We start from the raw sequence: 27,362 nt of genomic DNA, 5'->3' as shown, positions 1-27,362 counted from the left end.
TTTGTTTGTTGCCAACTCAGGTGGCGTGGTCCAGCTTACCCAGAGCTGCAGTAGTGCCACTGCGAGGCTGATCAACCCGATCGCCGCAGTGATCCAAGTGTCGCCGTTGGGACGCCATGGGCGTTCCATGGTGGAAGAGACAACGTTGCTTGTAGGGGGAAGCATGCTGACCGTTGATTAGACAATTTCGTGGACAATTTTGTAGTTTGTGAAGTCGGTGTTTTGCTATAGTTGCTGGAACAATTCAAGGCCGAGTGTCTTTATACAACTCCACGAAGCCAATGCACCGCTATTTCAGAGTAGGACGTGAACGCAGATCTCCGGTTTTTGAGTATTAACTTCGGCTAGATTGCGAAGCCTGTGACTGCTACCAGCATTTCCAAAGTAGCTTTGGAAATATTAATCTCAAAGAAGTCCAACGATTTGGAAATACGTCCATCGTCGAGCAACTCAGATTTACGGACCTCGGATTAAGCGGCAAGGATGAATACAGCGCATTAATTGGGAAAGCGCTAGTCCCCTTTGTCTAAAAACGAGTTTTTAGAATAATAGGACTAGCGCCATGCTGAAGGTGTCCAATTAGAAAAACGCTAGTCCCCTTTGTCTAAACACGGGTTTTTAGAATAATAGGACTAGCGCTATGCTGGAGGTGTGCAAGATGGCTCGCGGAGATTGTTACCAATTAGGAAAGCGCTATACTGTCGAAACTCAAGAGATTCGACAATCGGGTATAGCGTCTCTCTACCCTACACTCAGTCATGGACTCTCGTTATAGAAGTGTGATAATTAACCGCCGCCTTGCTAATGGAGATACATGTTAGCTGTGCTACGAAATCCGTTCCATGTAACACTTCTAAAAGCTGTACACGAAAGTACGACATCAAGTGGGTACTGCAGATGGGGTATAACAAGATGTATCGATCGTATGTACAAAGACGCATACACAACGCTATAGGCACTTTCGATACGCACACAGGTCCCTCTCAGCACGCTCAGTCTGAGCGCCAGTCACTCCCCTCTGTAGCTTGCGTACCTCCAAACTCACTCTTCCCTCGCCTATCGTACGTCCATCAGACTACCTCGCCACATTTACGTCAAGCAAAACCTACTCTTCCCTGTCCACGCTCCCGCTGCTCTGCCCCAACTTATCGAACTTACTCCCACCCAACGTATCATTGCCCCACCCGTCACTCTTCTCCGTTAACTTCAACAAAAGCTCCTTCACCTCCTTGACCTCTTCCTGCAGCTTCTTGACCTCCAAGACCGCAGTGTCGAATTCCACATTTGGCCTAGTAGACTGGACCTTCTTATCCCACCCATCCGCCTCAAAATCACACTCATGCAGCACCTGCTCCCACTCATGCGTAACATCCTCATCCGCCTCGCCCCGCTTCCTATTATTCCTGACCACTCTCGCCTCCCTCTGTTCCAAAAACGCGGTGACAATCAACAGCGGACTGTACAGGACAGCCATGACGCAGTCATTCAGGTGGTCGTAGCGCGCGTCGTCCATCCACCACTCGAATGGTAAGATGAGGAATAACATCTCGATTAGGTTGAAGGGCGCGATGAAAACGTTCTCGTCGGGGGCGCGGACGAATTGCATTGTTTTCTGCGAGAATAAGGCCATGTATTCGTCGGTTGCGTTGCCGGTTATGTCTTCGTAGGCGGAGTTGTAGAGCGCGATGAGGATGTTTAGGAGGATGACCATGACGACGAATGTGAAGATGTAGTAGAGGATGAGACCGAAGGGAGGCTGGGATTGTGTTAGTTTTAGATCTCAAGGTAGTGTAGTGGGGGAAGAAAGAGGGCTTACAGCGAAGTTGTCGAAGCCTTCGAATTCGGGAGACTGCATGATGGCGTTGAGCATGGCTTGCATGACGAAGCCGATGTCGTCCATGACTTGGTCTTCGGCGATGTCGAGACCCATGAAGGCCTGCAAGAAGCCGACCAGCACGACGAAGAGCAGGAGGAAGAAAATGAGCGACTCGCGGAACATGACCTTGAGCACAACAAGCATGGCGCCGAAGAAACGGAAAGTATCAAGGTAGAGCAGCAGACGCATCCAGAACATCGGCGCCGTGAAGGCGAGGAAGTTGTAGCCAAGCTCGTTGAACTTTCTGCGCGGGTTGTCCTTCTCGTTGTTCTCATCGGGGCTGTGGCTGATCGCTACCATGCGGAAGATGAAGGACACTGTGAGGAGAGCATACAACGCGCTGTTGAACATGTTCCAGAAGGAGATGTAGAAGCGGCCGACCTTCCAGAATTTGTTGACCTCGTCGCAAATGAAGCCGAGCGTAAATATGTAAAGCAAACCCTCGACGATATCCAGGTCAGCATCTGCGTTGATGGTGTTGATCGCACCGGTGTACAGGCCCAAGAAGATCAGGGAAAAGGTGATCTGCACCCAGTTCTGGTAACGTGGGACACGCATGCGATCCGGGTCAAGATGAGCCCAAAGATTCGTGTTTGTCTTGTTCTCATACTGGACAAAGCGGGTCGGATCCTCGTCATCCTGAACGATCCAGCCGCGCCAGAGGTAGGATATGCACTTCTGGTATCCAGAAGAACCGATGACAGTTACAGCATGTAGATCGACGGCCTTCTCGACGGCATTGGCGGGTTCGGTAGGCTCGCCATCGACGAGGGTGGCGTACCGCTTAAGCAGAACCTCTTCCATGAGGTAGTCCATGTCCTCTTCGGCTTCGATGATACGCTTGGCCATCATCTCGGCAGCAATGGCGCGTACATCATGCAGGTCAGCATCCCACAGCTCGGCGTTGGCTTGTTTCTACCAGAGTCAGCGTGCTTGTCGGAGCTTACTGTTCCCAGGCCACACACCTTGAACCATTTCTTGACGATCAGGAGGCAGTATACAACACATGCCGTCTTGTCCTCCCCGCCCGCTTTGTTCGCCGTGTCCAGCACAGCTTGTGTGATAATGGGACTGTTCGCCTTGGTAACCTTCTCTTCTTCGATTTCGTAGGGAATAACTTGCTCGATCTGGTGCTTCAGGCGCAGGCAGATCTTGGTGACTTCTTTGGGATCGATCGGTGGTGGGTGTACGTGCTCGCGACGTGTGGGCAAGACTGGGAGCAATCAGCGTGCATGCTGGATCTTTGAACAGAGGTGCACTGACGCGAATTGGCACCGTCTTCCAGCCTGATTCGCCCTTCGTGCCCCTCGGAATTGAAGAGCTCATTCCACCTTGACATGATTGCAGAGATACGCGCTGTCACTGTGGGGATGCAAGGGCTGGGAGGATGACTATCTGGAGCACACCTACTTCAATTGCTTGATGAAGAGGTCCAGAGGTGGAGGGGAACCACGCGACACAAGCAGGGGGCCTAGGTCGAGGATTGATAGCGCCGTCGCCGTTGTTGGCGGTTGCGCACAGAAAGTTGGTTTAGCCCGTCAAGCTTGGCCGAGCTGTCACTCATCGATCGTCATCGCAGCGCGCGCCGTGAGCTCGGACCACTACGCTTTGTTTCAAAGTGCATCAACGCTTCTGGGCATGTGATGGTGATTTCTCTGAATTGGACTCTTTTATCATTGAAGGTCTAGGGTGTGCAATTCGACACCCATCCAGAATGGAAATGCTATACATGTCAGATATGCCGCGTACATGCTCGAGGAATGGTAGTCGAGCCCCAAACGCCGGTATCCACTTTTGACCATGTCCCATCATTATCGTTCAACATGCAAAAGTCGTCTAGGCCTCAGCTGCCGCCGCACCAACCTCGCCCTCATCGCTCGAGCTCTCGTCCTCGTCACCACTGACCTGCTGGTTCTCACGCTCACGCTTCTCCATGAGCGCCGCGAGTTCGGCGTCATCGTTCTCGGTAACGGCACGGGGAGCCATCCTGACCTGGCAATCGCCGCCCGCTTTTGTGATGCTCGCCTTGATATCTTCGATGGCCTGCTCGAGCGTCGCGATACCGGCGCTCTTGTCGAGGCAGTGCGAGGTAAGGACTACGATTGTTAGCACAAGTCTGCGCGGGGTACGGATTGCAAGACGAACCATAGAGAGGAGGCGATACAAGCTTGACCTTGACCTGGTTGTCAGGGGTGTTCTTGGCCTCAGCGGTGCGCAGAGCCTCCTTGACGGCGTCGATACCCTCGTAGCCGAAGCAAGTGACTGCGCGAGTTAGCATGCGATCTTCTGCCCTTTCGTGTGAAGCCCTTACCCTCAATGTCCGATCGCACCTTGGTGGGCTGGGGCGTCAGCCTCTTGCCAATGTAGCTCTGCAGCTCCTCCTTGACGACATCGTTGGGGAAGGTAACGTCGTTCCAAACCTCAGGGTTGGTGATGCTGAGCTTGAAGGCGTCGATCGAGTGGCCGTACTTCTTGTTCAGCGGCCACCCGATTGTCTGGTAGATCTCCTCGATCGGTGTCTGCGTCTTCTCGGCGACGTGGCGCATGATGCTGTGGACCATCTTCGACTTGTTGTAGCGCTCCTCGCACTTGACGATATCCTCAGGCGACACACGACGCTTCGACAAATCAATGTAACCCTTGTCCTTGTCGACACGGAGCACAACGACGACCTCGTTGCGGCCGACGCGAATGAGCTTCTGGATGGATCGAATACGTCTGCGCGACAGTTCGGAGAGCAGGATCATGCCGTCGATGTTGTCTGCGCAGGTTAACATTTGCCCACGCCCTGCGGTTTTGTGCTGCACCCACCATACTCGAGCAGCTTGACGTATGCGCCCATCTCTGCAATCTGCTTGACGTTGACCATAACGAAGCTCTCCACCTCCGGGTACTTCTCCTCGTAGAACCGGCAATTTGTGAGAGACATGGTGTGCGTATCTTCCTGCTGTTCGTCTGGAAAAGGGTGTTGGGGCGTCGCTCGACCGTTCGCTAACCTGGGCTCGGTGGGGGAGTTGTTTTCTCGTATGCGTGCGCAAGAGGCGAAGGTGTCGTGAGGCTCTACGTTGCGGGCGGTCGGTGGGGTTTGCTCGGCGGCAAAGGTTTATCCGTTGCGTGCGTCGGGCGTTGGGAGTTGTCGAACTTTCGAGTGACTCAATTTGCCCACACCGAAATCCAACGCGGGGCGGCTGCGGCGACCCGCACTTGCCGCCTTTTGGTATGGCCTCTTTTTAAACCTCAACCTCATCGCTCTTTGACCACACCAAGATCCTGTTGTGCCGAAGTTTTTCATTCCACACGCGAAAGCTTGAGTGCTTCCAGAGGCACAGGTTGATCACTTAGAATGGCACTGCGATATATCTTGTATCGTGGCCCTGACCGTGGCATTGCCAGGACAGCAGGAGAACCACGGCCTGCCTGGAAGGGCTCTTCGCGGTATGGAAGAAAAGCAATGCACATCAATAGCAGCCAGAGAGTATATGACGGACGCTCAGAGTTCTTCTAGCGTCTTTTTTATCTACAATCAAGTCACACCAGTCAATTCCTGACCAGCCAGTCCGCACGTCTTGTAGCAACGGCTGGTCGTTCATCATCCATGTCTTTAACGATGCACAAGCTTTCTCTCAAGTAATTCCAAAACCTCTGTCGAGTCAATTCGCTCTCAAGTATAATGGACGATGGCGCAGTGGTAGCCTTCATCACCTGCACTGCCCATCATATCTCCACCTGCGCTCGAACATGTTTCCGTCCCCAAAATCCCCTTAGAAGAGAGAGTGCAGTCTCCAGACTACAGGTTTCTCGCCAAGTATTATGGACCGCCATCGACTCGCAGCATGGCCATTTCCAGTCGTGGGCGAAGTCTGCGGCCCTGGAAGTGTAACATCTCTGGCAGTGGTGACTGAAACCCCTCGGATTATAACAAAAGCATCTTCATTGCTACGTTTTGTTGCACCTACTGCGACTACATCTGGTCCCTTTGAGAACTTCCAGTAGACGACGGTAGAGCATCAGCCTGTTGCCTGCTTCACCTACAATGAGAGTGAGCGCGTCGGCCACTGTTTGTTTCGTTTCCCACTCCAGCATCGCGCACTTCTTGGCATGCACCATCCCACTACCTATAAAATCCACATTTTCCTCTCTCACCACTGCTCCTCATCGCGCGACCGACAAGCTTTCAACTCAATTCAGTTGATACCTTCCGCAACCGCGAAAGTCAATCACACTCGTTACTACTTCACCATGTACTTCCCCAACACCACGGCCTGCATCAGCAGCTTCCTCATGGCCACCGCGTCCGCCAGTACGCCGGCCTCGTTCGAGGTCCCCGGTTCTGCTCCCGGCACCGCTGCGGTGCCTGAGGTCGACACGACCACCATCTACGAGACCTCAATCTACTATTTCACACCCGCGGTCACCGTCACCAGCGCACCCATTGCCAGTGTTGCCGCTAGCAGCGCTCCCATCAATAGCACCGCCACCGTGACCAGCTCTACCGGCTACACGCCCCCTCCTGCTGAGATCACACCCTCCGTCTACATCACTGACGGCAAGACCTTCGTCCCCGTCACCCTCTGGGAGCAGAACTCCACCGTGGTCATCTTCCCTCAGAACAGCACTGCGCTCGAGATCTCTACCGGGTACCCGGCCAACGGCACCTCGACTGTCGTTGTCACGACCACAGCCTCGTCGTCCAAGACTGCGGCTACTACTTCCAAGGACAAGACCTCTGCGACTGCGTCCGCGTCCGCAAGCGGTAGAGAGGTGCCTGTCAACGGTGCTGGCAAGGTCGCTGGGAATGCGTTGCTTGGTTTGGGCGCTGTTGCTGGCTTCATGGCGCTTTTGTAGGTGAAGCCAGAAGTTTCTCGGGCGGATTGTGAATAGAAAGCACCGCGTAGGATATGTATCTTTCCTTTCTCTTTCCAAGACTCAGGGCGGTAGTCATTGGCGTTCAACGATGTTTAGAGCTTAGCGATGTTGGGTACCTATCTGGACGATGATGCGGTGGCTAGGAAATATTCAGCCGTTCGCAATGGATAACAATCAACACATCAAACTTCTCTGCTTGCTCTGTGATATCTCATGACATGTGATAAAGGCTTTCAGCGGCATTTGCTGATCGCTAACATGATCAAACTAAAGTTAGCCACAATAATCACCGCAATGCTATCACATCAAGCGCGCCACTAGGTACATGCATCCGTCATATCAAAACTCGACTCCAGCATCACGCCGATCCCTCCATCGCAAGACCGTTCTCATCCTAATAGCGTGTCGACACTTGCTACCTTTCCGTCTTCGACTCTGTACCCGACTCACAACTCAATATGGGGTTGTAGCAGCTCCCTGTCGTGACAGTTCTCTTTTGGCTACAAGTTGATTTGCTGGTCATTGTTCTCTCTGCTCGGCAAAGAAGAATGTATATCAAGCGCGGGCTCAGCTCGCCGGAAGAAGGGGTCATGGAGTTTGCTGGCCGGGTTGTGAGGGAGATGCAGGAAGATGATCGGGACCGTCGGTCTGGACGCGCAAGGGCTGAGAGATGGGTGTGAAGTAAATGGACGAGAGTCAGGAAACGCTGTGGATTGCTTTCCTCCTATATCCTTCTGCGTCAGCGGGAGAGATGGAGGCGCACGATAACGACTAAGGATATCGAGAGAAATTGAATACAAACTATTGGTATTAGGAATATGTATGCGCCAAAAAGTAGTACGTCGCCAATCATGCCAAATCATCCAAATCCCAACGATCATCCTCCCACTCCATTACGCCATGACACCACCGTGACTTCATGCATATTCTCACTTCTTATCGTCCGCCGTCTCCTCGATCCTAAAATCGCTCTCCCTGCCCTGCACCCGCTCGATCTCGTTCTGAATAGCAAGCACCCAGTGATCTCTCTCCGCCCTACTACGCGCCCTGAACACCACACTCCTACCCTTACTCCCCAGTTTAGCCACCCTCTTGAGCTTCGTTCTCTTGCCCTCCTTCCTCTCCTTCTCACCCGCACCGCCAGCCCCTTCTTCAGCACGGAACCAAGACTTCGCTTTGCCGTGCCAGATGACGAAGGTCGTCATAACATCTTCATCTGTGCTCGTCCAGCCGTCTTCGAGGTAAATGCGCGGTAAGGCGTGGTGACCGGGTTTGTTAGCGTCGAAAGTCTGGTTCTGGTAGAGAAGGTCGGATTCGGTGAGGAGGCCCGAGTAGATGTAGCAGTCCCGCAGGTCAAGGTTGGCGATGCGCTCGTGGTGGATGTGGGATAGTTGCTTGCCGACGCGGCTGCGCAGAACGTCGCGGAAGATAAGCAGGGTGCCGGCAGCCAAGATGACGCTGCAGCGCGTGAAGGGTGCGTGTATGCGGGGCTTACGGTACAACATGCCGGACATGTGAATGCTGCGACAGCAAGCGATACCGCACATGTTGTAGAGTTGAGCTGAGGCAAATGATTGGGTGACTTCCCATTTACGTGCGAATTGGCCAATGTGCGCCTCGCCTTCCTCGTCAATGTTGAGAGCGCTGAGGTTGCGGGACCGTGTGGATTTGTAGAGGGTAATGTCGGAGGCTGTGCGGTGTTTCCAATACTTCGCAAGCGCGCGAAGATGGTTGATCCATTCCTTGCGGCGTGTCTTGTCGGCGGCTTGTAAACGAATGATCAAACCATTCTTCATGACCAGCTCAAAGGTGCGGTCCAGATCAATGTCACTCGTAGCGCCGTCCTCGCCCCTCGAACCATCCATGTCAACGTCCTCATCAAAGTCCACGTCTGAGCCGGGTTCGATCTCTTCATCAACAGGGCTGGCGCCTAGCCTCGCCTTACGGACCTTGACAATGTCGGCCATGTTGATGTACCCGTCGCAGTTGAGCAGGTTTTGTTCTTTGCGCTCAAACTCGTCTGCTGCATCCTCGTCGTGCAATCTCCTGGTTTCAGGTGTCCCAGAGTGACCTTCCCTTAGCCATTCGATTTCCTTGTCCTGCACAGGGTAAGGGTTCACTGCCCAGTTATCCGGCGTATTGTCCTGAATCGCCTGCAATGTGGGGACTGCCGCGTTGTTGGACGTGGGAAGTCTGGGTGGAGGTGGTGGGGCGGCTTTTGTTGGTCGCGAGAATATGAGGTACTGATCGTGACTGGCGAAGTAGAGCTGCTTGTGGTACATAAGGCCCATGCGTTTCGCTCGTCCGCGCTGTCCGGTCAACCTGATGAGAAAGCCTTCCACAGGAACGGGCTCGGTCAAAGTCTTCTGCTTTTTGCGAGTGACAACCGTTGTAGGATAGTGTGTTTTCGGTCGGAGCTCGAGATCGTGAGACTTGAGCATAGCAATGGTGCCGTACATCTTGCGCTCGTTGGCTCCATGGATCCACTCCAGACGGTCGTAACGCTTCCAAGCGAGTCCTATCCGCTGTTCTTTCGTCCAAGCTTCCAACACGGTCGCCCACTCAGGCGCATCTTCCAACTGATCAAGACACTGCCGGACCAGCGTTTGGGCGACAGCTTGTTCTTCTTGCATCGTCTTCAAGATGGCCTCCTCGGTGTCGTCTGCGTCTTGCACCTGATTCTGCGAGGCTTCCAGCTTCACGAAGGGATTGGCAATCTGCACGCTGAGGCTCATATCCGGTATGTTGATTTGAAGCTCAGAAGCGCGGCGCCATCCGAGGATATTGCGCAGGAACGTGTACCATTCGACGGCGTTGGAAGCAGTCCTGGCCTGCATGATGAAGATCAAAGTCCCCCTAGGACCAGGCATGGACACCACGATAGACTTGTCGAGGGACGAATACAAATTGACTTTGCTCATCTTGCGGCCAAGAGGTATCTCGTATGCTGCACGCTTGCCTGCGCCAGCCTGTTCGATCTCAGGGATGACCTGCGAAGATTAGCACAGGAAAAGCAATGGATTGAGTTGCAGTTTTTACTCGAGTCTGGTACAGTTGCAGCAGGAAGTCAGTCTCATCAGTATGACTGTGCCTGCAGACTATCATATACTCTCGCCACTTGTCCTTGACTCTCGAGACGACTTGCTGGTTGACGTTCTCATCGAAGTCTTCCGGTACTTCGTCGGCAGCATCGACACGCACAAGCATACGCTCCATCTTCACCACAAGACCGTCCTTGATGCTCTTCCGTCGCAGCTTCGTACCTGCTCGCTGAATGGTCATTTGCGCTTTCTTTGCCTTGAAGTGTACTGCTTGTCGCTTCGAGTCCTCCGGTATGTCGAACTTGACGAGGTTTCGCAGATTTGATCCCTTGCGCGTCAAGTCTGGTGCAGGCTGGTCGGTGCCATTCGAGATATCTGTTTTGAACACGCCCAATGTCGACCGCCTTTTGGCTCTGGCGAGAATGCCTTTGGGGGGAGGCGAGGGGGCGACTTCAGCATCAGCGGGTGCCGGTGCCTTATTCAAGTCAGCCTTTCGCAGCAGAGACGAGGTGGAGTCGGCATCTACCGAGGGTGCTCCTCCCGTAGTAGATGACGCTGCGCCATGGCTTGTCACTGCAGACAACGGCTGCTTGCTCAAGGACTTGCTACGCTCTGGTCCCTCCTCGTCAGCGGGCACTTGCAGGCCACTCATTTGTGGTAGTGCAGGCTCCTCCGCGCGTGGTGACCCGGCGTGCTCCTCGCCTGACTCGACCTCGTTATCGCCGTCTGCAGCGTCCGGCATTGAGGATGCAGTAACGAAGGACTTGGCGCTGGATCGATGTGGTAGCTGCGGCTTTGTGGGATCGAACTCCTCCTCTTGATGCGTATAGACGTGCAGGTCGTCGTCATCCATGTCCTCTGGTTCAGAAGGCGCGTCGACAAACTCATCAGCTTCGCTGCCTACTATAACATCCTCCTTCTGCGCTGTGCTTCGTGGGATTGGCATGGCTGGAGGCGTGCTGCCGCTGGCCTCTGGGGCACCATTTGCACCGCTGGCCTCTGCATTCTGCGTACCTTCCTGTTCCTCGGCGTCAGACTCCTCGGGCTGGGGGAAGCTGTGCTGGAAGAGGGCTGAGGAGCTGGGCCCTTCGGCTCCACTCAGGCGTCGTTGGCGGGCTTCGCGGGGATCAGACGAAAAGGTTGCGGCGCGGGTCGAGTAGTTGATGCGCAGGTGATGCTTGTACCAGTCACGGCGGTGCTTGCTCAGCCATGCAGTCTATAGCTATTATGAGTGCTGTGCGTCAAGAGGAGTGGAGCTGCATACGGGTATTGGACCGATGAAGAAGCGCCTCGAGGTGAGGTAGAGATGCTCTGGGGTTGCATGTTGCTGGGCATGTCAGCTGCGCCACATGTTGTGAGAGACACTGCTATGTACCAGCTTCTGCGCCGTGAAAGACTCGGGCGAGAGATTTGCAATGTCAGGCTGCTGGTGCCATGAACGCGGCGCCTGCTCGAGGTCGGCCATTGGGCCTCTTCTGTCGATGTGTCGCCGCGGGGGTTCAGATGGCTCACATGCACCGCACCAAGAGTCAAACTGGCAGACTCTTAAACTATGTTACACACTAGACATTAGGGTAAGAATGTATCAGCCAGGGAGAGGCAACTGCAGCGCAGCAGGCGTGGAGTGCCTGAGAAAGCAGGATGGCAGCTTTCTGGGCACGGTTTCCTCAAAAGGAGCAGTCTCGTCATGCCGCTCGCGCCCCTGCGCCAATCACTTATCGATCGGCCCACCTGGACCTGCGAACATCTTCAACAATCACAACACACGTCGCGCCTTGCTGTTCGAATCGCTGTCGTGACTTGACAGCTTTGCACTCGACGTGCGGGGTGCGTTGGTATGTCACGTTTGTGCCTCCTTCCTCTAGGGCTGTCTTTGCAGCTACGAGGAGCCTCGAACCCGTGTCAACGATCTTCAAGAAAACCAACGACTGCACCACGTCCGTTCGCTGATTGACTGCATTGTCGGCACATGATTCACTCAACGACCCACGGCTCCGACGACATGTTCTCCACTTGGTGAGGGTATCACGGGCAACGTCGACCTTTTGCAAGGCTGTCCACCGCGCTGCAGTTTTCATGAGCCTTGCAGCAACTTTGGCTGACTACGCAAAACCGTCTTGCTCGCGCACCCCACACCAAGCACCAATACAGCGTCTTCGTTTCACGATTCTGTGGTCCCCACACGACAGATCTTGGTTCAAGAGTTTCGACCTTGCGACTTCCTGTCGCAACATGCCGCATCAGGCAACTCGGCTTCAAAACTGTCGATTTCCCTCCACGGATGATCGTCTTTGTGGCGCCGAGAGGACGGGGATCTTCCTGGTTTGTCCATGTTGAGTAATCACAGATTTTGGTACTAGGAACACTGGACTACCTCCACCATGGCCCATCGGCCGTGCGTACATATTTGAGTCTCGAAAAGGCTCCTTGCTAGGAACAAGTCTCGTGTGAAGCCTACTCGATCGGACTGGCATCCAAGCACTGGATACCTCGAGAGCAGTTTGGAGAACGCATAGACCCAATACATGCGCACTATAAGTCATTGGGTGCACGTGCAACTGGCTACATGGACTCTCCTGAGATGTTGTTATTGCAGGCGCTTGCGGCTTAGGTGCATGGGAGCCTGAACGCCTATCTGGATTCAATATCGGCTTACCACATACCGAACCTGAAGCTGTAGCATCACTTGTGGACTGGCTACGTATATGCGATACAAACGCTTCTGACAAGCCGTGTTGCTATTAACTCTGAACAGCGATTCGAAACTGAAACAAATCAAGGGTCGACCAATGCAAATAGACGCATGTGAGCACAATTCGGAGTCGGAGAGCGATATGTAGCGCCTAGAATTCAAGAGAAGAAGAAAAAGCCACGCCTACAGAAGGTAGCTACTCACGACAGTAGCCACAGAACACACCAACGAAGGAAGCATCAACCAGTACATTATCGCAACACGGGCGGTGGAACCGTGGTTGAAACCTTCAACCAAATTAGGGCCGGCCAATTGTGTTCAACTCAAGTTACCACTGCACGGGGGCAATCTGTCTCTGCCTTGTTCTATGGAAGCCCGATCAGTATAAGATTTGCAGGTATTGGGCTATGCAAGAACTCACACACTTCTCTCATATCCGCATTTATCTGACTATCAGACAGCAGCGACATGGTTGCAATGCTCTCAATCCTTCTGAGCAGTGATACTACTTCTTCAGCGGCACTGGTGGCCTCCCACGCAAGTGATTCGATCGCCCCAAGATCCGAGGCATCCCCGTCTGTCTACAGCCGTTCACTCACCTTCATCGCGCTTTTAAAGCAACGACGCCAAGCCCCTCGGAATACACGTTCGGACGAAGGACACTGTGTTTTCTACTAGCTACCTGCCGAATTGCATATGTGGATTGCGACTCATCTCAAGGGTCTTCTTTGCTATGCGCAGTGTGGCCGCAAAACAACGTTTCTCGTATGTAGGCTTCAACCCCCTCGATCCGTCAAAGCAGTCTTCGCAGCGTGTCTATGTCGAGAGCGAGACGCGCGCTTCGCCCTCCTGCGCGGCATCAACACGGGAAGTTCTGCGTGGTGCAACCACCATGTGGCTCTCCATCGCATCAGTCTATTCCCGAATACGCAGCCCCTTGGCACCGTCTTCAATTACAATCACGAATGCATTGGCGTGAAAGGACGGTTTCGCGCGTGCGAGCATAAGAGCTACAGTGTGGAGGAACTGGGAAGCAAATTGCACTGCAGCTATTCAGGACTTTACGATCAACATATTGACACCGAGGAGGGAATAACTAGCCTGCGTGTGCAAGGAAAGTGGAAAGGGGCGTTTGCGTGGTCGCAGTTTTCACGAGTAACCACGTCGTTCTTTGGATACCATTTTACGAAGCGATCCCGGAATCCACGGGTTTGGAAGAGTTGAAATGGGTAGATGCGCACATTTGTTCGCACCTGTCGACCGCCGCCTCAACTGTCTTTACAGCACTTTAAAACAAGAGAAGGAATCATCACGAAGATGGTTGTTGTGCACGCGGCAGAGAGTTTTTAGTGTGACGGCGACTCGCAAGGTCTTTACTTCTGAGTACACATTGCACCGACGTGAGGGTGGCGGGAGTTTGTTATTGAGAGTTTGACGGGTAGTGCGTAATCTGGAGCAGCGAACAAATAGCGACGAGGTAAACTGTGCGTACGAGGGTACGTGGTCAAAGACAAGGAAGGACTCAGGCGTCTGACGACTATTACATGAGGTGAAATGAGTTCCCAGCATATAGACCTGAGCTTTTTTGGAGCCTGTGCCGTGTAGCACAGACCACGGTATCAATGGCTTTTGCTGCACTCTGAATGGAGCGACAAGACACGCGGCACCGCACTCTGGAGGTCGTAGAGGATAAGTGAGACCGTTTTCCTATCGATCGCTGCTGCCAATGTCACTTCCCTGGCTGCGGCTGTGTACTTGGGAGCAATAGCAAGATATTGCTCTTGCACCGCTCACCAGTCTGTCCAAGACATTATTGGTGAGTTGTAGATTATCGTGGCCCCCCCTTGATTTCGCGAATAGATAAGCTGCAACAGTGGCTGAATCCCCACATGCCTGTAGTATAACAATCTTGGTACCTTTCTTATCGCATGAAGGAGCTGAATCTGATAGTAGTGAGTATATATCGGTGTTGCGTCTTAAATGTAGGTGAAAAACCTGAACAGGGTGTAGAAGTAGCAGGAATGTAGGTGGGATAACGGTAGTGATGATAGCGTTAATGTAGGGTTGATTATGTGCAGGCACTGTGAGTGGCTGTGAAGGTGTGGTAGTACGTGAGGAGCCACCCATATATATCTATACTCTTGACATACCCCGCGCTATATCCTGTTAGGCCCTGAAGATAAGGGGGCCGCGATATTGTACAACTCATAATATGGCTAGCTCGCCAAACCAAACTTTTTTGTCTTTCACTTGCTACCGTTACTTCACAACGTTCGCTTAGCTGTCGGCCCTTTCCTCATTTCTATATTGCGCACATGTTTGGACTTTCCTCCTAATTGCTCTAACCGCGCCCATCATCATGAACCCTTTGTTCTCAACTTTCTTGTTTGCGTTTTTGTCAGTTGTAACCAGCAGCACCATCCTAGAACAGCATGTCACTAGATCTCTCCATCACCTCAAACCCCGCGCAGTCGATGTCCCCGCCGAGTGGGAGAAGGCCTGGTGCAAAGGCGGCAAGTTCTCCCAGGCTATGATCAGGAGCGAAGATCAAGCAGCCGCATACGTCACGCCAGTTCGCAGTCCGTGGGACGGCGACCTCGTTCAGCAGTTTCGAACATGGGGTTACCGAGAGATTGAGAACCACCGTAGCGAGTTGTGCGACTTCGGTCCTGACCAGCACAACCTCAAGCGCGCTTTCACCGAACTGGGGATCGAGACTGCATCGTCAGTTGATGGAGGTCCCAACCACTGTTACTACGTCGAACACAAATATGGACCTACAGTACAGCGCCCTCCAAATGGGCAATGGCCGGACCCGAACCAGCAGTACTACATGGTCAGCAACAAGCGGTACCGGGTGAGTGCTGCCTCCAAATCCAGATAAACTGCAAGTACTGACTACCTCCAGGAAACTCAAGCCTACAGCACAATCGGCATCAACCCTGACGCCGGCACAGTGTACTTCCTCAACCGCCTCTCGCCCGCCAAAGCCGCCCTCGAGAACTGGGGCAATCCAGAGGTCCGTAAAGAGTGGCTGCCGGCACTCGCTTCAAGCTCAGACCATGCTTGGGGCTTTTGGAATCGCGTGAATGCTGGCAACTTGGGCGGCATCAAGAAGATCTTCTCCTGCATGATCACGAATGAGATCACTCTTGCTCTGATAAACGAGGCGCTGAGGACGTACCCACTGAGTCCGGGAGAGGAACGCCCGAATGGGGTGCAGAAGTGGCCGGGGACTACATTTCCGATGCGGTATGATGCCGCTCAAGCTCTTTTTGGTATGTTGTTTCGCTTTGGTACTTGTCTACGCTCTACTGACTAGCTCCAGGCTCACCCAATGGGTTGGGTGTCGGATATTTTCTTGCGCAACACAAGCATCGCTTGGGTAATAAGTCAGTTGAGAAGATCACGGTATTCCGTCCGGACAAGGGCATGATGCCGTACCTACTCTTCTGGATCGAAGATGCTCCGTTGGCTACTTGAAGCCTTCCAATGACCAAGATGAGGAAGGCGCGTGCTCGGCTTTAATCGTTGTCTATGTGGCGGTCAGTAACGTAGCGATAGTGAGTGTGTTTCATACCAACACGTGGTTAACAGTGGGCTCCTACCTGACATATAGTGTCTAATATCGAACGATTGTCTACTCAAAGATACGTACTGGTGCATTCGCCCTGCCCTCACCGCTTCTCCATAAGTTCACCGACATTATAGTTGCGGTCAGCGTGCACACGCTTCATGTGATAGACAAACGAGCTGTTGGAGCCCATGCCTCACCAGGCTGTCTCTTAGCCATCATCGACTTCATCTTCCACATCAATGACAGATTCAAGCTTCAAACATGAAGATCAATTCTATACTAACGACAGCCTCAATCCTGCTACGCGCCACATGTGAGCACTTATCCTACGCCAGATTCACAAATACCTCCCGTTTCCGTTCTCGAGAAGTTATCGACCCCTTCCACACCGCCGTATGTCCGGGCATCAAGCTTTCATAGGCCATGCAATTGCCCGCCGAGTCTGCCTCCCAGTTCCTGACCCCGATTGAAAGCGACTTCGATGGCGGCCTCCGCGACGATCTCCACCACTGCGGCTACACCCAAATCGCCGTCCAAAGGTACTTATGCGACTTCGATATCACGCACCATCTTGAGGCCGCGTTTCGAGGATTGGGTGTGGATCCGAGGAGTGCGAGGAGAGGCGGACCGAATCAGTGTTTCCATGTTGAGCATCAATTTCAGGATCATTCGCTACCGGTTAGAGAGCAGTGGTATCGGGTAGACGATAAACGGTATCGAGTAAAGCCTATGTATCCCTCAATTGCTTATAGCGGTAAATGAGCTAGCACAAACAAATAGACTACTGGCGCACACGTCATTATCGGCATCAACCCTGCCTCAGGCATCGTGTGTTTCCTCAATCAGCGGAGTACTCAGAAAGCTGCATAAATGTACTGCGGTCTTGGAGCTCCTCTAAGCGATCCGCTGCCTGCATTGAGGAGCAGTTCAGATATTGCTTGGGGGTCCTACAATCGAATTAATTGGGGGGGGGGGGGGACTGGGGAATGTTTGGGCGTTCATGAGTATGATGGTGATCAATGCTAACACAATGCGTATTATCGAACGGATGCTGACGATGTACAATGAGAAGCTGGCTGAGGGACAGCAGAGGGTTGATGGAGTGCAGCCGTGGCCCGGTACAACGTTCGATGTGAACGATGTCGAGGGACAGGCGTTGTTGGGGTGTGTATGTTTCCCAAGTCCTGAGTGCATATTGACTGACATTGAAGTGTAAGATCTCCAAATGGGCTGGCGACTGGATTCTTTCTGGCACAACATAAGCGGCAGCTGGGCGGTGACAAACTCATCAGTAAGGTTACTGTGTTTTGATCGGAGCAGTACGGGTCTCTGCCAAATCTGCTGTTTTGGGTAGCCTAGTTGGATTGCAATACGGAGTTGAAATTTGGATCGAAGAAGCGATAGGAGTCAGGAGTAGGGAGATGTTCAGTGGTTCGGGATTGTATTAGTGAGTCTTTACCTTCATCACCATTATGCACATCTCGAACTACTCATAATCTCAGCAGCGAGACGGCTAGATCTGACCAGAGAGGTCCTCGGTGGGTGTTTAGAGCATACCAAAAAGCATGGCAGCCAGACCAAAAGCGCCACTCAATGGCTTCGCAGCATTCGCAACAGCCGCACCAGAAGACTGCACTGTACCAGTCGAAGGCTGAGTCGCTGTTCCAGCAGTACCAGAGCTTGCTACAGAGCCAGAAGCCGACGACCTAGCCGAAGCAGACCTCGCGTTACTCGCAGCACTTGCACCCGAACTTGCACTCGCCGTTGGCGTCACAATAGCTATACACATCAGCCTTGTCTTACAAAACACCTAGACAGATCACTCACCGCTGCCAACATCCCTCACAATGGTAAAAGCATCCTGTCCCAGGCTGGTCGCCCAACATCCTAGATAGCTCTCTCCACTCCTCGCACCGGGCGTTACGGCCAGCACTGCCGTGTTACAGAAGCCCTGGTCGCATCGAAGGGAGGTAGACTGCGCGAACAATGTTCCAGCTGAGCAGGACGACCAGAACACGCAGTCAGATCCGGAGCAGCATTGGGCGAGCGAGCCGGCGGAAGAGAGGGTCGCGGGGTAGTCGCAGGAGCGTGCGTCGGAGACTACATCGTCACGGCATCAGTACTCCGGTTGATCAAGTAGTGGTTGGTGTTGTATCGTAAGTAGTGAGGGATGTTGTGGGTGCTGAGTGATGACGACTTACAACTCGACGCGCCGCTTTCTGAGATGTACCCCAGCAGGGCCGGGTCAGATTGCCGTTTCCCCACCTGTGCGCGTTCCGTGATTTGCGGGTCCGGCGAGGCTGCCGCGACCGCGGCAAGGCTGAGAATTGCAATTGTCGACTTCATGGCGACGCGATTTATTCTGTGATGTCGTAGGCGCGACACGGTACGAGAGGAGTGAAGAGGCAACGAACGCAAAGGACGCTAGGCGCCTTCCTTCCTTCTTGTATCGTGACTGCTGCCGCGGTTTACTGATTGTGTTAGCTGGAAGAGGGTTAGTCAGGTACCGGTCAAGCTCCGCGGGCGTGGCAGCTTACTTCCAATACGATATCTGTTAGGCTGATCTTGGTGTTGTACATTTCGGGTATATCGAACGAGATTGTGTTGTTATGGTGGTGTTGTACTGTGATAAGCGACTCTGTAGTTGCTTTGGATGGCTGTTAAAATAGGAAAGCGTGCCGTGGAGTGCTCCCCGTTGATAGCTGCTCCATCTTCAATCCCGTTTCTCGGGCATGACAGGTACAACTACCCCATCCTGACCGCCTTCGGCTCTCGGGCTCGTCACACCGCTCCTCGTCAACCCGGTTGTCGTCGCGCCGAAACCATTGAGCACCATCATACCGTCCTCCACATCTACGTCGTGGAAGTACTTGTAATCCAGACCCCTCAGCTCATCATCCTCCGTCGCTCTAATATGGCATCCCGGAATCTTGTTGATGACAAAGAGCAAGATGATCGAGACGACGAACGACCAGGCTGCGCATGTGCATGCCGCAGCAAGCTGATAACCCATCTGCTTCCAATTGCGATCCCACCAGCCGCCTTCATACATGTTGCTTACGCCGTCCATTGCTGGTACATAGTTGGCGGCAAAGAAGCCAGTCAAAATATCGCCAACGAAGCCGCCAACGCCGTGGATAGCGAAGATGTCAAGACCTTCATCAATGCGAAGCAGGTACTTGTAACGAACGGTGAAGAACGACGCGCAAGCTGTCAAGGCACCAACAAGCGAGGCAACGTAGATGGGAACAAAGCCTGCGGCAGGCGTGATGCCAACCAGACCAGCGATGATGCCGGAGCAGAAGCCGATAATAGAGAATTTCCAGACGAAAATGTATTCGAGGAGTACCCACGCTAAGCCACCACCACATGCTGCGAGATTGGTGTTGCAGACTACGTAGATGGAGCGAATCGAGATGTTGGCGGTGGACGCCCCTGCACGCATCGAGTCAGTCGATAACCTGAAGACCTCCAGGGTCACTTACCGTTGAACGCATACCAGCCAAACCAAATCAGGATCGTCCCCAGACCGACGAGGAACGGGTTGTGGGGCTTGAAGTGCGGCATCTTCGGGTGATGCGATTCTTTGTGCGGGTCTACACGCGGACCGAGCATCACCGCCCAAGCCAGCGCTGAAAATCCGGAAGCGATATGCACTGGTCCACTACCAGCAAAGTCATAAACTCCAAGCTGGTACAGCCATCCAGACGGGTTCCATTCCGCATACGCCAACACGTAGTACACAAACGTAGTCCAGCACAGCAAGAACAGCATCGAAGGCCACATGCGTCCACGCTCGAGCATGGCACCAGCCAAGATCATCGCCGTCGCTGTGACGAAAGTGAAGCCAAAGCAGGCGTACAGAATGTCTGGAATGTCCGAATTCGCCAGAGACGGATAAGCAAGGACGTTGTGCAAGCCTGCTTTCGACAGATCGCCAAGGAATGGGTTTGTGGTGTGCGATTGGTACAGCGAGTACCCGTATACCCAGAACTGGATGCCAACTGCGCTGGCGCAGAAGAGGGATTGGAAGATCATGGTGAGCGCGGCCTTTCGTCTGTGCATGCCGGCGTAGAGGAAGCCGATCGCGGGAGTGATCTGCCTGTGTCGGTCAGTCAACACCATTGTATGCTCCGGTATGGCCTTTCAACTTACCAACAGAGCACTGAGCTGACAAGTAGCCAGCAGAGGTCTCCTTTGTCGTACAGTGCATTGAGATCCGTCGTCATTACATCCCCGCCTGTCGGCATGACATTGTAGTCTGGCCATTCGGCTATAGGTGTAGGAGCTGGAACCTCTGCCATCTTCACGGTTCGCTTTGAAGGCTCGAGGAGTCAGCCAGGGTGTTGAAAAGTAACCGTACAGAGGAAGGCTTGTGCCAGGAACAACACTCGAGTCTGTGTAGCCACGACCAGCACCCTTTATATGCAAGCACCCGAGCTTATCCACGAGCCTCGAGAGGGCACGTTGTTGCGCCTTCCTGCTGGGTGGAGGCTTTCAATGCATCCAATGAACGCCGTTCCAAGACTGTGGAAGGGATATGCATAGGATAGACGCAGCACAAGCAGGATGGCGAGACATCGTAATCGCCAGCTTATCGTTACACGCCATACCCCAGGATGTTTGGTCCGATAGTTCGGTGACACAGGTGGAGCGGAATTGTGTGTATCTCTTGGCCAAAGATAAGGACACGGGGTAGAACGTGGGGTACATCCGAACCTCGAACCTCGAACCTCGAACCTCGCGAACGGAATCGACAGCCTGTCAAACGTTCTTTGCGACAAGTTCCCAGCACTTGCGCATGCCGGTTGACAGTGTTTCATTGTCCATGGAGCTAGTATCAACCCACTTACGAGCAGGCGCGCCACTGCATATGAGGCTGTCAGCTTCGGCGTTATCAGTAACCCGGTAATGATACGCGTGCATGGTAAGTCTCAGGTGGGTGAAGACATGAACCAATGGTTCAAAGCTAGTCACATAGCGTGCTTTGCTCAGATCGATGTTGCCGGCAGTCAGGCTTGAGACGTACTTTTGCGCCGAGGCTTTGCGAACTGTAGCGGTAGTGTCGGATGCTGACAAGGTTGTTTGTGGAAATTGCCAGAGGGACGCCAGAAGACCTGTCGCTGGTCTTTGTTCGATAAGCCATTTGCTTTCCTCGTCTGGTAGGCGTAGCTCCACAAGACAGACTGCACAATCTTCTTCTTTTGCTTTCTTCTTTGCCACCTTCTTGGGAAAGAGGGAACTATACGTATTCACTGACTTCGACGTTTTGAAAAAGGCAGGGGCTTTTCGCTTCTTCGACGCAGCAACTGCTTCTTCATCTTCGCTGTCGACGTTAGAACTTGCACTTGGTGTGGCAATTGCGAAGTATCTCGACAAAGTATTTGTCTGCTTGGCGGTGGCCTTCCTCTTCTTCGCAGGCTTGAGGCCGTCGTCAGATAACTCCTCTTCGGGTATTGTTGCCAAGTCCTCTGTGTCTAACTGATCACAAAGGGTACAGGCGTCTTCGATATCCGGGATTGCGGTCGCTGATTGCTGAGCTTTAGAAAGCGCCAACCCTTCATTGTAGGCTCGACATGTCCTTTGAATTGGGCATTCTTCACATTTAGGTCGCGGTGTGCAGATTGTCGAACCAAGTTCCATCAACGCTTGATTCCATTGCCCGGGTATAGCACTGAACTCCACTTCCGGATGTTCGGACACTTCTTTGATCAATTGATCAGCAACCTTCCAGAGCATATCTGATGACTTCTTGTCCTTTACGTCGATGTAAAGACCTAGCTGTCGACTCAGCACTCTTGCGACATTGCCATCCAGCACAGGCTCAGCCCTGCCAAACGCTATGCTAGATATAGCGCCAGCAGTGTACTGGCCAATGCCGGGTAACTGTAGCAACTCGGAGATTTCGTCTGGCATCGACTGTGATGGTTTTGCTACGACAGCCTTTGCGCCTTCGTGTAGCCGTGTCGCTCGTGAGTAGTAGCCCAGTCCTTTCCAGGCGGCCAGAACCTCGTCGTGATCTGCGCTAGCAAGATCTTGTACTGTTGGCCACTTCGAGATCCAATTGTTGAAGTATGGAATTACTGTAGAGACGCGAGTCTGCTGTAGCACTACCACTTTGTCAGCATCCAGTGATATAGAACGTTAAAATTGTGTACGTGACAGCGCGTTTTCACGCGTATCATCTGTGCCTTCGGCTACTTACTGACTTCACTGACCCAGACCTCGTATGCTCTCCTGTTTAAGGTCTGTTTGATATCGTGCGATGGTTCAGAGTGCAGCGATCGATCGATCCAGGCCTTTCTCCAGGGCATAGTCCTGGAATCTTCCACGCCCTTGAACCATTCCAGGAGTGCATCACACTGCCTTTTATCGTCGAGAAGGAGAGGATAGTGGTAGTACGATGAGTGAACGCGCGCTGGTGGCAGAGCTGTTGTAATATATACCTCCGGTTTCTCGAAGGAGGTCGATGTTGCGGGCTTGGGCTTCGATTTCATCGATGCTGCTTTGCTGACTTTGGCAGTTGCTGCACGGCGTGGAGCCATAGCGCAAAAAGGCCTCGAAAAAACTATTCTGACGCGAGCGATGATGGATGATACTCAAAGTGCTGATGTGAAAGAATTGAGATGCGGCTATTGGTCGGTGCGGACGCGTCTCGATCGCGCTAGAGTGCATTAGCGCGTCTGATCGAGGCTCACTCTTGTTCAGTCCTGGAATTGAGAAAGTCGGTATTGAATGTTATCTTTTGCAACACCCTAGAGGCCTTCAGCAACTTGTGAGCATTCTTACATCGTCCAGAGCAAGTGAACGACGTTCACGTTTCTGGGTGTTGTATGAGAGGCTCAGAGATGCGACCGCTTGCACAAACTCAATCTTGGAAAGAGAGACATTGCATCCACGGTGTTTGGGGGCGGACCCGTCGCTGAGTTCCGGTTGCTGCCCGAGAGGTCGTGTCAAGTGCATCGGGGTAATGCTGTTACGTTGCTGTTGTTGGGTTGGGTTCTTTTGAGTGAACCCAGACGCTAGTGTACTAGCGTGTTTGCATTGCAGTTGATGGCCTCACCACTGAGCTTCCTCTACAACATAATCAATCTTCAACAAGGACATATTTCGGCGGCCAAAACTACGGGCTTGCATTGGTCGGCAAGGCTTGCAGTTGTAGTACGAAGATCTCCAAGGCGTCCCGATCCTGAGCTTGACGGTGCTTGCTTGGTTGCTATCAGGCTTGCCATGCAAGACACAAGGTCTCCATGAACCTGTGTGGATGAACACTCTTATCAAGTGCAAGTTTTTGCTTCGTGAACGGCTCGAATACCTCCAGAAGGTGACATGTATACATTTATTGCGCCAAATAGCATGAACTAAGACTCTCGCTTCCTCGTTGAATCTTCGCTGTATACATTTGTTTCAGCACGAAGATGTGATCTTGATTGTAGCCATCGAAAATGACAAAATAATCTCCCTACTCAAGCACCTCTTTCCAAAGAAAATGCAACGGTGATGATACATTGCAAGATCGATCCTCAAATGAGTTTATGATAGTGCTCGGGAAACGTTATTTGGACTTTCATCTTGCCTCAACCTTATGGAGTCTTTACGAAAGCAACATAGCAGAGAATTAAGAATCACGATACACAAAGCTTCGCCAATGAATCAAACTATACATTTAGCGCAATGCGCGTACTCCTGTTCTACTAGAGTAGCTGAGCTCTACGGTGGTATAGTGGTGGACATCGATACTGTCTCCACCGTGGACCCGCAGCCATCGCTAGCTGGAGTCCAAGACTATATAAGGAAATCTTTATAACCATACGAGGAAGAATAACGAGAATAGTAATACATTAAACAAAGAGCAATGCGACGCAGAACCATACACGATGATGAGAAGATGACGAGCTTGGTATCGTGCGAAGAGCAGACTTTAAAACAAACAAGGACAAAAGCGTAACGTCGTGAACCCCAGTGAACTGGCAGGCCGTAAACACCGATAGAATCAAGAAACATAGACCAGGGCGTTTAGACAGCAAGGTTCTATCGAGCAGACGCGGGTGGAGCCGGAAGTGGCATGTTTGGAGGTGGTGCCAGCAAGGGCATATTCGGTGGCGGGGCGGGAAGTGGCATGTCTGGCGGTGGTGCAGGTGGTGGAAGGCCCATTGCTGGCATGCTCTTCTGTTGCATCAAGTACTTTGGTTGTGCCGGGGCTTGGAGTGAAGCCTCCTGTCTCAAAGCACCGGTGCTGGGACTCGAGTGCAGTACTGTTGAGGCATTCATTGCTGGGGGAGATCGCCGGCATGTGCCGGGTACGAAAGACGGCGTTGAAGAGATGGCGATTGTTGGGCGGATTGAAGAGAGGAAAGGCGCGGGGTCTGATCGAATTTGCACAGATGTCGGTCGGCGAAGGGTCTGGGACTGGGCTGAGTGCAGTGTGGATGCATGGGTCGATGGTGAGAGTACTGCTGCAGCAGAGGGCGATCGTGGTGGTGCAGTTACAGAGCGATTAGCCGCTAAGGTCGCCAATGACGGAGACCCTGAAGTTGGCATTGCTGATGCTCTTCGTTGGACTGCATTGGATGAGTTGGCGTGCTGAGCCTGTGGACGGACTGGGAAGGGTCGAAGGAAAGGCTTTGGCGTTGCTGAGATGCGACGCTGACGAGATGTATCAGACTTGAAGGGAGCCAAAGGAGAAGGAGCCTGCACAGTGTATGATGTGGGCTGGCCAATCGATTGGCGATACGCGGATCGAGGTGGAGCCGGTGCTGATTCGCGCGGTGGTGGAGATATTGTTCTTTCGCGAGACAGAGCACTGTAGCTGCTAGTGTTGAACCTCACTGGACTATCTTCGCGACCTTTTCCGGTGGAAGAAGTGGCATCATCGTCTGAACGCTCAGCAGAGGCCGAACGAGCCTGGCTAGCAATGTGCGCAGTGAGGCCCTTGGCTGCTACGAATGGTGGGGGAGGTAGGGGCGCAGGCGCTGCTTCGACAGCCACAGATGGTAAGATCTCGGGTTCTGCCTTCGCTGGCTCTTGCGTTACTGGCGACGTGGGACCGTAGAGAGAGTGTCTCTGTTGCATCGCAGGTACCTCAACAGACATAGAACCATCCTCGGTAGTGACTGGCAAGGGCTGCACAGACCTGCGGCGAGAACCAGTGTCATTACTAGGGTTAGAGTGGAAAGATCTGAAAGGCCGGAAAGATTCGGTCTCTGTCACTGGGCTGAAGCTTTCCTTCGAAGGTGACTGTAGAGTGGGTGACGGGTCTCTGGAAGTGTTCCTGGTCCCGGTGCCAGATGCCGATGTTGCGGTAGACATGTACGAGAAGCGCGAGCGTCCTCGCAGCTGATCGAGTTGCATCTGGTCTTGCGAAATGGGCGTGGAAGAAACTGAGGATACTTCGGCCGACTGGCGTTTGATGCTTTGTCGAGATGACTGATCGCGAGTCGAGCTGGCTATGCTAGGTGTTCGCTCTGGGCGATCTCCTTCCCAGTCCGAAGTGATAGGTTTGAGTGGGACTGCGTGGTACGATTGATGTGGTGAGTCCACAGGAGGAGCAATCTTGGTGATGACGTTAGGATCTCGCTGCACCAGGTATCGGTGGCTGGTTTCGATAGATTGCTTGCCAGACGAGCCGTCGATCGAGGACGATGCCCTTGTAGATTCGTCCTTGACCCTTTGGCCGCCATTGTTCTCAATCTCTTTTCGAACTGTAGTCATCCAGGCGTCCATTTCCTCTGCGCTCTCCAACACCAGCAGGACACTGGTTACAGCCTTTCTGCCGATGGCGTTCTGTGTCCGCAATCGGGAAAGGAGCGAGCTCTTGGGCCCCATCTCGACTGTACCGTCGTCGTGTGCATGACTAGATATTTGAAGCACCCAATGCTTGCCGGGGATCAGATCGCAAGCGAACGCTGCCGAGTCTTTACCAAGCTTCAACACCTTCTCTGGCAGGCGATCAAATGGCCCGTCGCCTGCGTACTGCATGATATACCCCGATGTGACGAGGATGTAGATCTTGTTGACGAGCTCTGGCGCAGGTGGGTTGAGAACCGAGTTAGATATCAATCGCTTGTGCGACTTCTCCAGCTTCTTGGTCTCGGTGCTGTTCTCCTCGATTACAGACAAGTCGCGGGCGCTGTCTATCCTTTCCCTAATCAACTCAGCTTGTCGGCGCTGGCTTTGTGTCCGCATCAGCACCTCAGGAGGGAACACGCATGCTTGCACAGTAGCATGCTTGACCGACTGCGGAAAGGCTTGGAACAGTGGCGGAGGCTCCCAACTGCCAGTCTCGTTGTCTGGCGGTGGAGGCCTCATGGACATCGGACGAAACATCAGGCTTGATCGAGACCGTATTGACTGTTGCGCGGAGGGCGAAGGGTTTTGTCTGAGGGCTGATTTGGGCGGTATCGCAGATTTTGGAGGTGTCTGTGGGCGCATGGGAATAGCAAGTCCAACCTCTGTGTGACCTCGAGCTCTTTCCACTTTTGGCCGACTGAAGAGATTGAACAGCGACATCTTCGACGGCGCTCGTGCAAGCTTAGGCGCATTGGTCTGACCTGAACTTGGACCAGAGATTGAATGAGAAGCCGCTTCGCGAAGGTTGGCCGTCGATCGAGTGAAGCGCCATCTTAAGTTCGAGGATTGGGGAGCTAGGTTGCGCAAGCTGTGATTGTCGTCTGGAGCCATGGCGAGTACAGCCGGGTATGTGTGTGATGTGATTACTGCATGTAATATAGTGTCGCTCTGATATACGTAATGAGTGCCAATAGTGTGCTCAATGTCTCGGTGGGGCTGCTAAACGAAGTAATTCAAGATCCAAGATTCGGCAGTTGTATCGTATAGCGGCTGGAGGATATGATATATCTCGACTGCGAACGTTTCCGAAGTTTACAACAAGGATAACGCTGTTGTGGAAGAAGTGAAGGGTCGATTGGTAGACAGCTGTGCTTTGACGAAACAAACTGCTGGGTGTCGTAGGTGATCAGTCCGTGTGTCGAAATTGTCCAAGTTGCGAACAGAAGAGTCTAACGAGCGTTCTATACCCAGTATGGCTATAGGGGAAGTAGAAACGAATATCAAACGAGGGGACAGGACGTAAGCCCCTGGGTACGGAAGTATGGAAGCAGTTGAGAAGGGAGGGAGGGCCTGAAACACGTCTTGACGACGACGGGATGGTGGAAGAAGGAAAGTGGCGGAGGTGCTAGCTGCCGCGGATAGTCGCTCTATTCATGGCCATGCGCAGCCTGGGGCTCTCGCTGTGTGATCCGATGGCTGCACGGCCTCAGGTGTGGCCCCTTTTGCTGGGCAGAGATGAAC

At 53.0% G+C, this 27,362-nt stretch overlaps 9 protein-coding genes across 9 annotated transcripts; 2 read left to right on the top strand and 7 right to left on the bottom strand.

Moving 5' to 3' along the window:
• Positions 1-934: 934 nt before the first annotated feature.
• BU25DRAFT_447571 (uncharacterized protein) lies at positions 935-3,390 on the bottom strand. Its single transcript, XM_033709547.1, has 4 exons — positions 3,140-3,390; positions 2,842-3,089; positions 1,817-2,791; positions 935-1,756 (listed from the first exon to the last, which is right to left on the bottom strand). Exons 1-4 carry the CDS (start codon positions 3,213-3,215, stop codon positions 1,106-1,108), a joined length of 1,950 nt encoding a protein of 649 aa, XP_033563284.1. The 5' UTR covers positions 3,216-3,390; the 3' UTR covers positions 935-1,105.
• Positions 3,391-3,541: 151 nt separating this feature from the next.
• BU25DRAFT_365178 (uncharacterized protein) lies at positions 3,542-5,012 on the bottom strand. The gene is made up of 4 exons (XM_033703811.1): positions 4,688-5,012; positions 4,188-4,637; positions 4,022-4,138; positions 3,542-3,972 (listed from the first exon to the last, which is right to left on the bottom strand). The coding sequence occupies exons 1-4, from the start codon at positions 4,803-4,805 to the stop codon at positions 3,713-3,715; spliced, it is 945 nt and encodes a 314-aa protein (XP_033563283.1). The 5' UTR covers positions 4,806-5,012; the 3' UTR covers positions 3,542-3,712.
• Positions 5,013-5,933: 921 nt separating this feature from the next.
• Positions 5,934-6,721, top strand: BU25DRAFT_466164 (uncharacterized protein; the record flags this gene model as incomplete). Its single annotated transcript, XM_033710677.1, has 1 exon — positions 5,934-6,721. Exon 1 carries the CDS (start codon positions 5,975-5,977, stop codon positions 6,719-6,721), a length of 747 nt encoding a protein of 248 aa, XP_033563282.1. The 5' UTR covers positions 5,934-5,974.
• Positions 6,722-7,551: 830 nt separating this feature from the next.
• On the bottom strand, positions 7,552-11,413 carry BU25DRAFT_390150 (meiotically up-regulated gene 56 protein). The gene is made up of 4 exons (XM_033704556.1): positions 11,159-11,413; positions 11,048-11,110; positions 9,782-10,999; positions 7,552-9,732 (listed from the first exon to the last, which is right to left on the bottom strand). The coding sequence occupies exons 1-4, from the start codon at positions 11,246-11,248 to the stop codon at positions 7,672-7,674; spliced, it is 3,432 nt and encodes a 1,143-aa protein (XP_033563281.1). The 5' UTR covers positions 11,249-11,413; the 3' UTR covers positions 7,552-7,671.
• Positions 11,414-15,005: 3,592 nt separating this feature from the next.
• Positions 15,006-15,958, top strand: BU25DRAFT_338202 (uncharacterized protein; the record flags this gene model as incomplete). Its single annotated transcript, XM_033702712.1, has 3 exons — positions 15,006-15,332; positions 15,384-15,753; positions 15,804-15,958. 3 exons carry the CDS (start codon positions 15,006-15,008, stop codon positions 15,956-15,958), a joined length of 852 nt encoding a protein of 283 aa, XP_033563280.1.
• Positions 15,959-17,304: 1,346 nt separating this feature from the next.
• On the bottom strand, positions 17,305-18,452 carry BU25DRAFT_409552 (uncharacterized protein). Its single transcript, XM_033706077.1, has 3 exons — positions 18,254-18,452; positions 17,880-18,152; positions 17,305-17,831 (listed from the first exon to the last, which is right to left on the bottom strand). Exons 1-3 carry the CDS (start codon positions 18,396-18,398, stop codon positions 17,599-17,601), a joined length of 651 nt encoding a protein of 216 aa, XP_033563279.1. The 5' UTR covers positions 18,399-18,452; the 3' UTR covers positions 17,305-17,598.
• Positions 18,453-18,692: 240 nt separating this feature from the next.
• BU25DRAFT_365170 (ammonium transporter) lies at positions 18,693-20,356 on the bottom strand (the record flags this gene model as incomplete). Its single annotated transcript, XM_033703810.1, has 3 exons — positions 18,693-19,487; positions 19,538-20,150; positions 20,228-20,356. The coding sequence occupies 3 exons, from the start codon at positions 20,354-20,356 to the stop codon at positions 18,766-18,768; spliced, it is 1,464 nt and encodes a 487-aa protein (XP_033563278.1). The 3' UTR covers positions 18,693-18,765.
• Positions 20,357-20,782: 426 nt separating this feature from the next.
• BU25DRAFT_365167 (A/G-specific adenine glycosylase) lies at positions 20,783-22,448 on the bottom strand. Its single transcript, XM_033703809.1, has 3 exons — positions 22,258-22,448; positions 21,301-22,162; positions 20,783-21,180 (listed from the first exon to the last, which is right to left on the bottom strand). The coding sequence occupies exons 1-3, from the start codon at positions 22,364-22,366 to the stop codon at positions 20,817-20,819; spliced, it is 1,335 nt and encodes a 444-aa protein (XP_033563277.1). The 5' UTR covers positions 22,367-22,448; the 3' UTR covers positions 20,783-20,816.
• A 1,635-nt stretch (positions 22,449-24,083) lies between these two features.
• BU25DRAFT_420497 (uncharacterized protein) lies at positions 24,084-26,732 on the bottom strand (the record flags this gene model as incomplete). The annotated part of the gene is made up of 1 exon (XM_033708019.1): positions 24,084-26,732. The coding sequence occupies one exon, from the start codon at positions 26,730-26,732 to the stop codon at positions 24,084-24,086; it is 2,649 nt and encodes an 882-aa protein (XP_033563276.1).
• Between the last annotated feature and the right edge of the window lie 630 nt (positions 26,733-27,362).

This window comes from Macroventuria anomochaeta (assembly GCF_010093625.1).
Source record: "Macroventuria anomochaeta strain CBS 525.71 unplaced genomic scaffold BU25scaffold_11, whole genome shotgun sequence".
NCBI lineage: Eukaryota > Fungi > Ascomycota > Dothideomycetes > Pleosporales > Didymellaceae > Macroventuria > Macroventuria anomochaeta.
This window is presented reverse-complemented; position numbering and strand designations above follow the sequence as displayed.

What these genes read in the sequence shown, in the direction of transcription:
- BU25DRAFT_447571 (XM_033709547.1), bottom strand. Translation starts at nt 3,215, where the DNA reads ATGTCAAGGTGGAATGAGCTCTTCAATTCCGAGGGGCACGAAGGGCGA. An exon ending in GGAAGACGGTGCCAATTCGC is followed by an intron (nt 3,090 to 3,139) that starts GTCAGTGCACCT and finishes GATTGCTCCCAG; the next exon opens with TCTTGCCCACACGTCGCGAG. An exon ending in AAGGCTTCGACAACTTCGCT is followed by an intron (nt 1,757 to 1,816) that starts GTAAGCCCTCTT and finishes ACACAATCCCAG; the next exon opens with CCTCCCTTCGGTCTCATCCT.
- BU25DRAFT_365178 (XM_033703811.1), bottom strand. Translation starts at nt 4,805, where the DNA reads ATGTCTCTCACAAATTGCCGGTTCTACGAGGAGAAGTACCCGGAGGTG. An exon ending in CGTCAAGCTGCTCGAGTATG is followed by an intron (nt 4,638 to 4,687) that starts GTGGGTGCAGCA and finishes TAACCTGCGCAG; the next exon opens with ACAACATCGACGGCATGATC. An exon ending in TGTATCGCCTCCTCTCTATG is followed by an intron (nt 3,973 to 4,021) that starts GTTCGTCTTGCA and finishes TAACAATCGTAG; the next exon opens with TCCTTACCTCGCACTGCCTC.
- BU25DRAFT_390150 (XM_033704556.1), bottom strand. Translation starts at nt 11,248, where the DNA reads ATGGCCGACCTCGAGCAGGCGCCGCGTTCATGGCACCAGCAGCCTGAC. An exon ending in TCTTCATCGGTCCAATACCC is followed by an intron (nt 11,000 to 11,047) that starts GTATGCAGCTCC and finishes TAATAGCTATAG; the next exon opens with ACTGCATGGCTGAGCAAGCA. An exon ending in TGCAACTGTACCAGACTCGA is followed by an intron (nt 9,733 to 9,781) that starts GTAAAAACTGCA and finishes TAATCTTCGCAG; the next exon opens with GTCATCCCTGAGATCGAACA.
- BU25DRAFT_409552 (XM_033706077.1), bottom strand. Translation starts at nt 18,398, where the DNA reads ATGAAGTCGACAATTGCAATTCTCAGCCTTGCCGCGGTCGCGGCAGCC. An exon ending in AGAAAGCGGCGCGTCGAGTT is followed by an intron (nt 18,153 to 18,253) that starts GTAAGTCGTCAT and finishes GTGACGATGTAG; the next exon opens with TCTCCGACGCACGCTCCTGC. An exon ending in TGTGAGGGATGTTGGCAGCG is followed by an intron (nt 17,832 to 17,879) that starts GTGAGTGATCTG and finishes TGATGTGTATAG; the next exon opens with CTATTGTGACGCCAACGGCG.
- BU25DRAFT_365167 (XM_033703809.1), bottom strand. Translation starts at nt 22,366, where the DNA reads ATGCCCTGGAGAAAGGCCTGGATCGATCGATCGCTGCACTCTGAACCA. An exon ending in GGTCTGGGTCAGTGAAGTCA is followed by an intron (nt 22,163 to 22,257) that starts GTAAGTAGCCGA and finishes ACAAAGTGGTAG; the next exon opens with TGCTACAGCAGACTCGCGTC. An exon ending in ACGTCGAAGTCAGTGAATAC is followed by an intron (nt 21,181 to 21,300) that starts GTATAGTTCCCT and finishes TATCGAACAAAG; the next exon opens with ACCAGCGACAGGTCTTCTGG.